General features: G+C 37.5%; 1 protein-coding gene across 1 annotated transcript in view; it reads right to left on the bottom strand.

Annotated features, from left to right (window-relative positions):
• The window catches only part of CCDC88A (coiled-coil domain containing 88A), a 151,000-nt gene that overhangs the window by 19,943 nt on the left and 118,776 nt on the right, over positions 1-12,281 (bottom strand). The window contains 1 exon segment of the mRNA XM_049784762.1: positions 8,795-8,940. Within this exon segment, the coding sequence (XP_049640719.1) occupies positions 8,795-8,940 (146 nt within the window).

Genomic DNA, 12,281 nt, shown 5'->3' with positions numbered 1-12,281 from the left:
ACTCAGGGGCTATTTTTGGCTCTGTATACAAGAAGTCTCTCCTGTTGGTGCTCAGGGGAACATATTTGATGCCAGGGATTTGAACTGGAGTTGGACTCAAGCAAAGAACGAGCCTTAACCTCTTTACGACTTCTTCCATACTCACGCCCTGCTTTGCTCTAAATTAGTGTTTGGTGCTTAAGACCAAACACCAATTCTCTGATTCACCTACTTAGCCCAATATTCTACTTTACTTTAAATTCAACTTGCTTTTTAAAAAAGAAATAGTAAATATTCAATTTTTAATTGAATAGTTCTATTTGAAGAAAAACTTTCATTTTACAACCTAATGATAAGGAACTCTCTTAATATTCTTCTAACTGCTAAAGAACCTTCTATTGGGATTAGAGAGATAGTGTAGGGGTTAAGGAATTTGTCTTACCTGTGGCTGACTCCAGGTAGAATCCTAGCACTGTATATGATTCCCCAAGCACCACCAGGAGTGATCCCAGATCAAAGAGCTAGGAGTAATCTCTGGTCACTATGGATGTGACCCAAAATCAAGCAAGCAAGCAATCAAAAAAATGGTCTATCAATATTAACTATAGCTCTATTCTTCTATCTATATAATGTCCTCAAATCATATATGGAACAAAGGATGAGACTTATATTAAGCAAAATACTAAAATACTGGATAGTTTTCTTGAAAGTATAGATTAATCTTGGACCCATAAGTCTTTATGGAGAAGGGTTTTCATTTTGGCAGAATGACTTAGGTTTAATTCAGTAATTATTTCCTGAGGCAGAAAAAATAGTAAAAAATGTTCAAATAAACAACCCAGTTCCCAGTGTTATTCCTGACACGCCATATGGTTCTCTGAGCCATACCAGGAGTGATCTCTAAGCCCAGAGCCCAGGATAAGCCCAGAGCATCACTGAGTATGGGTGAAAACAACGAAAAATTACTTCCATCAGTATATGATCTTCGCATTTGACCACATCTTAGTCTCAGCAGGGCATACTTCTAGGCTTGAGGGACCGACCACATGTGGAGCTAATATCTGAACAGAAATTGGCTGCATGCAGGGCAAGCACCTTAACCCTTGTACTATCTATCCAGCAACAAAGAATATATGCTATATAATAAACATTAAGATCAGGGCCCGGAGAGATAGCACAGTGGTGTTTGCCTTGCAAGCAACCGATCCAGGACCAAAGGTGGTTGGTTCGAATCCCGGTGTCCCATATGGTCCCCCGTGCCTGCCAGGAGCTATTTTTGAGCAGACAGCCAGGAGTAACCCCTGAGCACCGCTGCTGTGGCCCAAAAACAAAAAACAAAAACAAAAACAAAAACAAAGCAAACATTAAGATCAAAGTAAAGAGACAATAGAGTTAAGGACTGGAAAGACTGCCTCACAATTTGAAGTTCACCAAAAAGAGTGGTGAATGCTGTTAGGGAAATAGCTACACTAACAACTAGCATGACAATGTTAAAGAATGAGAGAAGTAGAATGCCTACCTCTAACACAGGGGTCAGGGAGGAGGGGGGACATTGGTGGTAGGAATGTTACACTGGTGAAGGGGAGTATTCTGTGTATGATTGAAACCCAACAACAATCATGCTTGTAAGCATGGTGATTAAATATTTTATATATTAAAACAAAACAAAACAAACAAAAATATATGCAAACTAAAAAAAAGATCAAAGCAAAATAATCTAACAAAACTTGGGACTGAAAATATGGCTCAGTGGTAGAATGCATACACTACATATGTAAGGCCCTGAGTTCAATATCCTGCACCAAAAAAAAAAAAAAAGGGAAAATATAAAAATCAAAAGTATCAATGGTACCAAAGAATACTATTTAACAATTTATATCTAATTAGATAACCATATATTACAAAGTCAAAGTTATTGATAGTTGAATTTTTTTTTTTTTTTTGGTTTTTGGGTCACACCCAGCAGTGATCAGGGGCTACTTCTGGCTCTATGCTCAGAAATTGCCCCCCGCAAGCTCGAGGGACCATATGGGACACCGGGATTTGAACCACTGACCTTCTGCTTGAAAGGCAAATGCCTTACCGCTGCGCTATCTCTCCGGCCCGATAGTTAAATTTTAGACATATGATTTCAACACCAATCTTATCACTAGTGTAAACTTCCATTACCAGTACTCCCATACTCCATCATCCCCTCCCCCAATCAACTTTCCTTTTTTTTTTTTTTTTTTTTTCTTTTGGGTCACACCCGACAGCGCTCAGTGGTTATTCCTGGTTCTATGCTCAGAAATCGCTCCTGGCAGGCTCAGGGGACCATATGGGATGCCGGGATTCGAACCACCGACCTTCTTTTTTTTTTTTTTTGGTGGTTTTTGGGTCACACCCGGCAGTGCTCAGGGGTAATTCCTGGCTCCAGGCTCAGAAATTGCTCCGGGCAGGCACAGGGGACCATATGGGATGCTGGGATTCGAACCGATGACCTCCTGCATGAAAGGCAAACGCCTTACCTCCATGCTATTTCTCCAGCCCCAAACCACCGACCTTCTACATGAAAGGCAAATGCCTTACCTTCATGCTATCTCTCTGGCCCCACCCCAATCAACTTTCTCCACTCCCAAATCAACCTCCCTCATCCCTTGTCTGCCACCTTGGCAGGCACATTATAAAATTCTGTAGTTTCAGCTTAGATCTCATGTATACTTTTTTTCTTTTCTTTTCTTTCTCTTTCTTTTTTTTTTTTTTTTTTTTTTTTTTTAGCATTCAGGCATTACTCCTGGCTCTGTGCTCAGAAATTATTCCTGGCAGGCTCAGGGGACCATATAGTATACTGAAGATTGAACCCAGGTCAGCCACATGCAAGAGAAACACCCTACCAGCTCTGCCTTCTCCAGCCCCATGATCTCATGTTTTGATTGTTTGTGATTTGAATATATAGCTAAACTATTCTCCCTCATCACCAATATAAACAAGCCCAGAATACTGTTCCTTCTATATTTCATTTCTTCCCCATCTCAATTTCCTTTCCTTAATTTCTTTTCTTTATTGTCCTTTTCCTCCCTAGGCTAGGGTCACCCTAGGTCATGGGTGAACTAAGCATCCCCCGCTTACATTATTACATTTCATAATACAAATATCTTATACATCACAGATAATGAAATCTCCAAGTGTTTGTCTTTGTTCTGGTATACTTTGCTCAACATGCTATCTTCCAGTTCTAATCAGTTTGCAGCAAATTTCATACTTTTATTATTCCTTGCAGCTATATTCCATTCCCTATTGATAAGTGCTGCTGAGTACTATTTCATGTGCCTATTGGGGATCTACTTCCTCTGAGAAGTGCCTGTTCATTTTCTCTATCTGTTTTTGGATAGGATTTTTAAATATTGTTTAAGTTAATCTTTGTTAGTACTTTATATATCCTGGATATTAAACACTTATTTGAGGTGCTGAATATGACGATTTTTCCCATTTATTTCTCTGTCTTTTAGTTTTTTCTTGGGGGGGGGGCACACCCGTTTGACGCTCAGGGGTTACTCCTGGCTAAGCGCTCAGAAATTGCCCCTGGTTTGGGGGGACCATATGGGATGCCGGGGGATTGAACCTCAGTCCTTCCTTGGCTAGCGCTTGCAAGGTAGACACCTTACCCCTAGCGCCACCTCACCGGACCCACTGTCTTTTAGTTTTAGCCCACATTTCTTTTGCCACGCAGAAATTCTTCAATGTGATGTAGTCACATTAGCTTAATTTTTATTTTGTTGCCTTTTCTGAAGGTATCAGATCATTGAAAATGTCTTTGAGGTTCAAATCTTGGAACATTCTGCCTATGTTTTCTTCAGTGTACTTCATATTTTCTGGATGGGTCTCTAGGTCTTTGATCCACTTTGAATTGACTTTTGTGTAAGGTGTGAGACAGGGATCAAGTACATGCAGTTAGCCAGTTTTCCTAGGACCATTTGTTGAAGAGGCTATCTTTACTCCATTTCATGTTTTCAACACTTTATCAAAAATTAACTGTATACATGTGGTTTTCTCCTTGGGTTCTGACTTGATTCTGACCTACTGATCAGAGAACCTATCTGTATTTCAGTGCCAGGCTATTTTAACTACTATAGCTTTATAATACGGTTCACAATTAGGTAATGAGATACCTCTGCATTTCTTATTTTTCAATATGGCTTTCACTATTTGTGGTCTCTTCTGATTTTGTACAGACTTTATTATTGACTTTTTTGGGCTCTTGAAGAATGTCATTTGGATAGAGATTGCATTGAATCTATATAATAGTTTAGGTAGGATAGTCATTTTAACAATATTGATTATTTCTATACTTGAGCATGGGATAATTTTTCATTTTCGACTTTCATTTCTTTAAGTGACTGAAAGTTACGATGGTATAGCTCTCCCGAGTCTTTGTCAGGTTGATTTTTAGATTTTGATGTTCTGGATACTATTTTAAATGGGATAGACTTCTTGATTTCTTTCTCCTTTTTTGTATATAAGAATACAACCGGTTTTTGTGTAATTCTGTGTACTGACTTTGATGCCAGCTCCATGTATTTATTGTTTGTTTGTTTGTTTGTTTTTTGGTTTTTGGGCCACACCCAGCGGTGCTCAGGGGTTACTCCTGGCTGTCTGCTCAGAAGTAGCTCCTGGCAGGCACAGGGGACCATATGGGACACCGGGATTCAAACCAATCACCTTTGGTCCTGGATCGGCTGCTTGCAAGGCAAACACCGCTGTGCTATCTCACCGGGCCCTGTTTGTTTGTTTCTTGGAGCATTTTTGTGGACCCTTTAGGGTCATTTATGTTTATTATCATGTCATCTGCAAATAGTGATAATTTGCATCACTTTTGTTTTTCTTCCCTTTCTTGCTATAGCCAGAATATCTAGTACTACATTCAATAAAATTGGAGACAGTGGACATTCTTTCCTTGTGCATGATCTCAGAAGAAATGGTTTCAGATTTTCATCAGTAAGAATACTAGCTAAAAAAAAAAAGATACCAGCTATGGGTTTGTTATCAATGGCTTTTACTATCTTGAACAAAGTTCCCTCCACCTCTATTTTGTTGAGGGTATTTATCAAGGATCTGTGTTGTATCTTGTCAAAAGCTTTCTCTAAACAATTGATATAATTAGATGGCTCCTATCTCTTTTTTTGTTTGTTTGTTTTGGTTTTTGGGCCACACCCAGTGATGCTCAGGGGTTACACCTGGCTCTGCACTCAGAAATCGTTCCTGGCTTGGGGGACCATATGGTACACCAGGGTATCAAACCGTGGTCTGTCCTAAGCTAGTGTGTGCAAGGCAAACACCCTACTGCTTGCACCACTGCTCAGGCCCTGGTTCGTATCTTTTCTGAGTGGCATTTTGTGATAACTGATTTGCCGATTTGCCTATGTTGAACCATCCTTGCATACCTGGTATGAATTCTATTTAATCAGAGTGTGTGATTTTTTTTTTTTATGTGTTGCTTGTGTTGCTGGATTCTGTCGTTGATATTCATCAGGGAGTTTGGTCTGAAATTTTCTTTGTGGAAATGTCTCTGTCTGCTTTGGGTATTAGTGTAATGTTGGCTTCATAGCAAGTATTAGGAAGTGTTCCTTGTGTTTGATATTTTGAAAGAGCTTGACAAAGTTAGTGAATCTTCTGTGAAGACTTGACAAAACTCATCATGAACCTATCCAGACAAGACTTTTGTTACTTTTTTAAAATTCTTTACTTTTGATTGACCTGCTTAAGCTTTTAGCTTCTGAGATTACATGACTTTAATAATCCATTCATTTCGTCTAGGTTCTCAAGCTTAAGACCATAAAGTTGTCCATATTTTGAATTACTGAAGAGCATGTTGTAATTTCTTCACTTTCATCTCTGATCCAGTTTATGTGAATATTTCCCTTCTTTTTTTTTTCTCGCGTCTAGCTAAATATCTATCTTATTTATTCTTTCAAAGAACCAACTCCTGTTTCGATGATTGGAATTGCTTTCTTAATTTCTATGTTGTTGATTTCTGCTTTCATTTTCACTATCTCCCTCTTTCTACTATCTTTGAGTTTGTAGTTCCTTCTCCAGATTTTTGAGATGTGTGTTTGGATTGTTGATTTGGGCAGTTTTCTTCATGTAGGCCTGCAATGGTATAGATTTTCTTCGTAGTACAGCATTTTGCTGTATTACAGTGCAATTTCCAATCACCAATATCCCAGTTTCCCAACCTACTGAAGCATGCCCCTTGACAGATACAAATAATTTATTTGATATTGCTTGATAAAACTAAATGGTAATGCAATTTATGGAAAAACTTCACTAAAAGAAAATTTGTGAATATTTTCATATCTAGCAGTGGGGTCACTATGTCATTGTCTTAAGTATATTAAGTTATGTACTGCTAGTTAAACATTCCATTTTTAGTTTTGCTTGTGTGTCTTCTATGAGCTCATACCATGATTCATAGGTATAGATGCTGGGACAGGTGTGGGGAATGAGGGGTCAGCCTGCTCTGGTTCCAAGGAGTCCCTGAAAGTGTCAACTACAAAACAAGCATGCTTGAGTTCCAGCATGAATTCCACACCTCCACCCTTAGCTTAGTCCCCTGGTCTACCAATGTAACAGGTCCATTTTGTGTTTAGCTCCTTATAGTTTGGGTCTCTCGATTCTATTGTCGTTGACTTTGGCTTGTGTGTTTAGTTGTGACTTTTTTTAGTGGTGTTTTATTCTTGAGGATGCCTTTAGTTTCAATGTCATGGACTATTCTGGCTATGTTTTCCTCTATGTTCCTTATGGCTTCAGGTCTGATATCAATGGTTTTCATCTATTTTGATTTGACCTTTGTGCACAGTGTTAAAGAGAGGCCTGAGTCTACTCTTTTGCATGTAATTGACAAGTTTTCTCAACACACTTGTTGAATAAGCTTTCCTTGTTCCATTTCATATTTCTTGTCCTTTTATCAAAGATTAGTTGCTCATATAGCTGTGAGTCAATCTCAGAATATTCAAGTCTCTTCTACTGATCTAAAGTTCTGTCTATATTCTATTATCATGCCGTTTTAATGACAAGTGCTTTATAGTACAGTTTGAAGTTGGGGAAAGTGATGATTCCATCTTTTTTTTTTCAAGGATTGCTTTAGCTATTTGTGGAGGTTTATTGTTCCATGTGAATTTAGAAGTATTTAATCAATTTCTTTGAAAATATATGTAACTACTGTAATAAAAGTAATTTGCATTTTCATTCAAAGTTTTGTGAAAGTACAATAGGAAACAGAAAATGTTTCCATATTACTAAAAAAAAGGTTTATTCATACAGTAGTCATATTAGAAAAAGAATAAAAATAGTAGTATATTAAGCACTTGATCTTAAAGAAAATGGTGACAAATTCTGTTCAGTAGGATAATCAGAAGTACTGAAGGTTCCATTACAAGTGAAACTATAAAGCATTTCCTTTTGTGACTTAATGCAATAATACAGGTTTTATTAGAAAAGAGAGAGGTAAAGAAATCAGGAAGCTGATAGTGTCTTTCAGTTGAGAGGGAAGGTTGAATTAGGATAATTGAACTGATGTGAATGATTCTACAGAAGATGTTAAAGAACAAAAGTTTCCAGAAATTGTGCTATAGAGCAGACAAAACAAAACAACAAAAACAGAAAATAGTGTGTAACAACCCATTCTTTCTTATAAAGAACCTCTAAATTTTCAGTAGTACCTATTCACTTGTTCCTGAATGTGACAGAAACAGTCATTCAGCAAGAAATGCATGGCATGTTTAAGGATCAAGAGTTTTAAATTAAGTTCACATGTAAAATAGATAATCATAGAAGCATCAGAAATAAATTAGTCTCCAAGGGTCAGGATATTAAGAAACATAAGTTCTAGAGAAGCTCTTTGCTATATAACTAAAATCTCAAATGTCAAAACCTCAGAAAGCTTTTGATAGCTCACTACTTATCTTTTATTAATAATTTTAATTTAGTCACCATGAGATACACAGCTACAAAATTATTCATGATTGTGTTTCAGTCAGTCATACAATGTCCATAACCATCCCTTCACCAGTGTACTTTTCCCACCACCAATGTCTTCCATTTCTCTCATACCCTGCCCTCCCCTCCCCACTGTCTGCCTCTATATCAAACCTCTCTCTCTCTCTCTCTCTCTCTCTCTCTCTCTCTCTCTCTCTCTCTCTCTCTCTCTCTCTCTCTCCCTCCCCCCCCTCCCTCCCTCCCCCCCCACATCCACTCTCTTCCTTTTAGGCACTGTACTCACTCACTGTTTCTTACTGAGAGAGTAAAGGCATGATAGGACTGAAGATGTAATTCAAACTAGCCAGACACAAATGTGAAGTTTTCTAAATTTTGCACTCATTTTAAAATTAAAAGTTCACACAAATCCAGCATTTGCACCATAATATATTTGTTCATTGATATAAAAATATTCCCTACCCCAAATTCAAAATCAAACTGGTGTTTCAAAAGTGTATGGTGCATCCTGGCTCCAAATGTATTCTCATACCATTATGTCTGGAAAGCATACATATTATTTCATCCCCTTTGAATAATTTAGAAATAAGAGTTCTCAAATGACTAATCTCTATTTTAGACCAAAAAAACCTATGCTCAAACAAATGAAGTAGCCTGTGATTACTTATTGATTAGGCAAATTAGGAGCTATTTGATTTCAATGTCTGTGCTATTTCTTTTAATTATACTGTGCTGTTTCTCATTAAGTAGGCAAGGGGAAAATAAGAATTGGGAAAATGTGAATCGTGGTATTGTACAGATCACCTGAGTAGTATTTCAAAGTGCAAAATTATTAGGTACCTACATGTACTGCCTTTGTTCAACATGAAAAAGATCCTTGCTTTCCATATTCTGCTCCAACAATGTTCTGTTCTGTAGCATTAATGTCTGAATTTGATCTAGCAGATGTCGATTTTCTTCTTCTAAATTTCCTTTTAGCTGGCTTAGCAACTGTTTAAACATAAACAATATTTTAAAAATAATTACATTTTCATTCAGATAAGTTGCCCAAGACATCTGAAAAAATATAAAATACTTCACAAAGGGGGCTGGAGAGATAGCATGGAGGTAAGGCGTTTGCCTTTCATGCAGGAGGTCATCTGTTCGAATCCCGGTGCCCCATATGGTCCCCCGTGCCTGCCAGGATCAATTTCTGAGCCTGGAGCCAGGAATAGCCCCTGGGCACTGCCGGGTGTGACCCAAAAACCACAAAAAAAAAAAAAAAAAAAACTTCACAAAGGCTTAATTCTCCTGCTGTTTTAACAATTAGATGGCTGCACTTTGGTCAGAACATAAATAATTATTTTAGTAACAATAGCTAACACACTAGATTCTAAAGAATTGTACATAAGCATATTCTTAATTCTCATATTAAATTTAAAACATAAACATTTTGTTAAAGTTTTTACATCCAGTTTTCCAAACACTACTTTCTTCAATACTGTCTATATAGGTACTTTAACATCATTCTTTACTCAATGTTTTCAGGGAACCTTAAAAATATGTGTTTTGATCATAAAAGGAATTAAATGATCATGTCATTGGCAGCTGGGTTGCAAGCAGTGTTATTTTGCTTTATCTCTGTAGTAGATAACTAGTTAGGTAAGAGGTTCAAATAGAAGTCAGAAAACAAAAATCAGTGATTCAAAAATCACATATTACTGAATCCTAATATTTGAAATACAGCAGCTCTAGAAACCAGACATTTTCAAATATAAAAAAGAAGAAAAGTATTTTTAAAATACTATGATAATCCTTAAACACAATACAGATCTAATAATTGTAGATACTATACTGTTTATTTTTTTCTACATATTGTTAAAATAAAATGTTATTTGTGATGTGATAAATTCATTACAAGACTGTAAATAAATACACTGCCTACTATACTAACATATTCTCTGCAATGTGACTATTTTTCCAGGGGAGGAGTCTGAGTCATACCCAGCAATGTTCAGAGGCTCTTTCTAGAGTCATGTGCAAATGCTTGGGTACTGTGCCAGGGACCATTCTCAGGCTCCTGCAAGCAAAGTATATATGGTCCAGCTTTCTAAGATACTCCTCTTCCACTCCATTTTTTTTTTTTTTTTTGGTTTTTGGGCCACACCCAGTAACGCTCAGGGGTTACTCCTGGCTATGCACTCAGAAGTTGCTCCTGGCTTGGGGGACCATATGGGACACCGGGGGATCGAACCGCGGTCCGTCCAAGGCTAGCGCAGGCAAGGCAGGCACCTTACCTTTAGCGCCACCACCCGGCCCCTCCACTCCATTTTTTTACTCTTATCATTAAGTTGTTGATTCAGGCCGAAGAGATAATACAGCAGGTAAGGTGCTTGCCTTGCATGCTGCTGACCACAATTCAATCCCAGCATCCCATATAGTCCCCTGAGCCCTGACAGGAGTAATTTCTGAATGCAAAGCCAGGAGCAAGCCTTGGGCATCAGTGGGTGCGGACCCAAAACCAAATGAATAAAGATGTGGAAATTAATTATCCTCTTTTGAATTTGCAATATCTTTCACCAAAAGAGGTGACATTGATGGCATGGCATCTTAAGGTTCGGACCACTAGACTTTAAGAGGTCTCAACTCAATTTCTTGGTATCCTAAAGGATGAGAGACTATGGGGGGACACCCTAGATCAACTGGCATTAGCAGATCAAGAGCAAGTCCTACTGATGAACTACTCTTTCCTTCCTTTTCATCTTTTTGTTGTTGTTGTTGTTGTTTTTGGGCCACATCCAGCAGAACTCAGAAGTTACACCTAGCTCAGTGCTCAGGAATTTCTCCTGAATTGCTCCGGAGACCATATGGAATGCCAGGATCGAACCTGGGTCAGCTGCCTGCAATGCAAATGCCTACCTGCTGTGCTATTGCTCTGTACCCTGGTGAACTGTACATCAACACATTAATCAACACACCTAAACATTCTACCTAATCAACATATCTAACTGTAAATTTCATGAGTGAAAAGTATTTAAGGTTTCCACTGAGGTTCTATTGTTATTGTCAACATAAAACTGACAAAACATAAAAAATATAATAAATGTTACATGTATAAATATCCCAATGAATTGTCATAAAATAAATGCATATGAAACCAGCACTTATATTAAGAAACATTTCATTAGTTGTATATCAGAAATAATCATGTTCTCTTCCATCTACCATTCCTCCCACAAAGATAAATTACTAAAAACTTCCTTTTCCACTTCCTCCAAATCATGTTATTTGACTTATCCCCTAGCCAAGAGACAACATTAATTCAAGATGAAATAATCGATCAGGACAAAAAAGGGAAATAATATAGATCCTTTTTCTTCTATTTCCAAAAATACCTTTTAGGGTCATAAAAATAGTTAAAAAAAAAAACCTGATGAGCATGTCCAGCATGTACACGATTTCAGACTTAATCCCCAGCATGCAGGAACCACTACTGGTGTATCCTTAATAACCTTCAGCACCATTCTGTCATTTGGTAATCCCAAACAACAAAACCAAAGAGAAAAACAGCAACACCCCAAAATCCAGAAAAGGTAATAGCAAGGAAAAATAGTGTGAAATCTTAGGAAAGCTCAGAATAGCTGGCTGTTTCACTACTCAGACTGGGTCTTAAGAAAACCAGAATTCCCATGGCATTAAAAATCATTGCTTTGGCTTCTTTGAATGTTCCTTCTCCAGATTTCTACTTACCAATATCCTAAATTCCTTTAAATATTTGTACAATGATGAGTAATAAAACTTTTAGTATCAGCTTTCTTATTTACCCTGATAATTCTCATTTCTTGTTAGTCGATTCCATTTTTCACTTACACACGATTTGTAATCTTTTAGCAGTTTTTCTCAACCTTACTCTGACCAGGGCCTCCTTTCAACCTTGTTCCTTCCTGTGGTCTTTTTGATCCCCTAGTGCCATGGCCTCCCACATTTATGTGATTTTTTTAATCTGTGGCCCCATTAGAAAATCCAAGGAACTATTATGGCCCAGATAAGAAATACTATCATAATACATATGTAAACTATAAACTACTTTTCAAAATAATTAGAGCAGTGCTCTGTCCTATGTGCTCTTTCAGAATCATTCCATTCTTGAATAAGAGATTGAATCTATTTTGTTTCCACTTAAACTTTGAAGGGGCTCCAGCTGCCTCAATGAATAGAATGCAAAAAAAATATTGTTTCATGACCTCTAACAAAGGGTCATAAAGGCAGAGATGTTTTCTGTCTGGATTTCGGTATATTGTATGAAAGTCCAAACAAACCCAAGAACTGAGACCAAAGGACAAATAAATGCT

Source organism: Suncus etruscus, chromosome 12 (genome assembly GCF_024139225.1).
Source record: "Suncus etruscus isolate mSunEtr1 chromosome 12, mSunEtr1.pri.cur, whole genome shotgun sequence".
In the NCBI taxonomy this organism is placed as follows: Eukaryota; Metazoa; Chordata; class Mammalia; order Eulipotyphla; family Soricidae; genus Suncus; species Suncus etruscus.
This window is presented reverse-complemented; position numbering and strand designations above follow the sequence as displayed.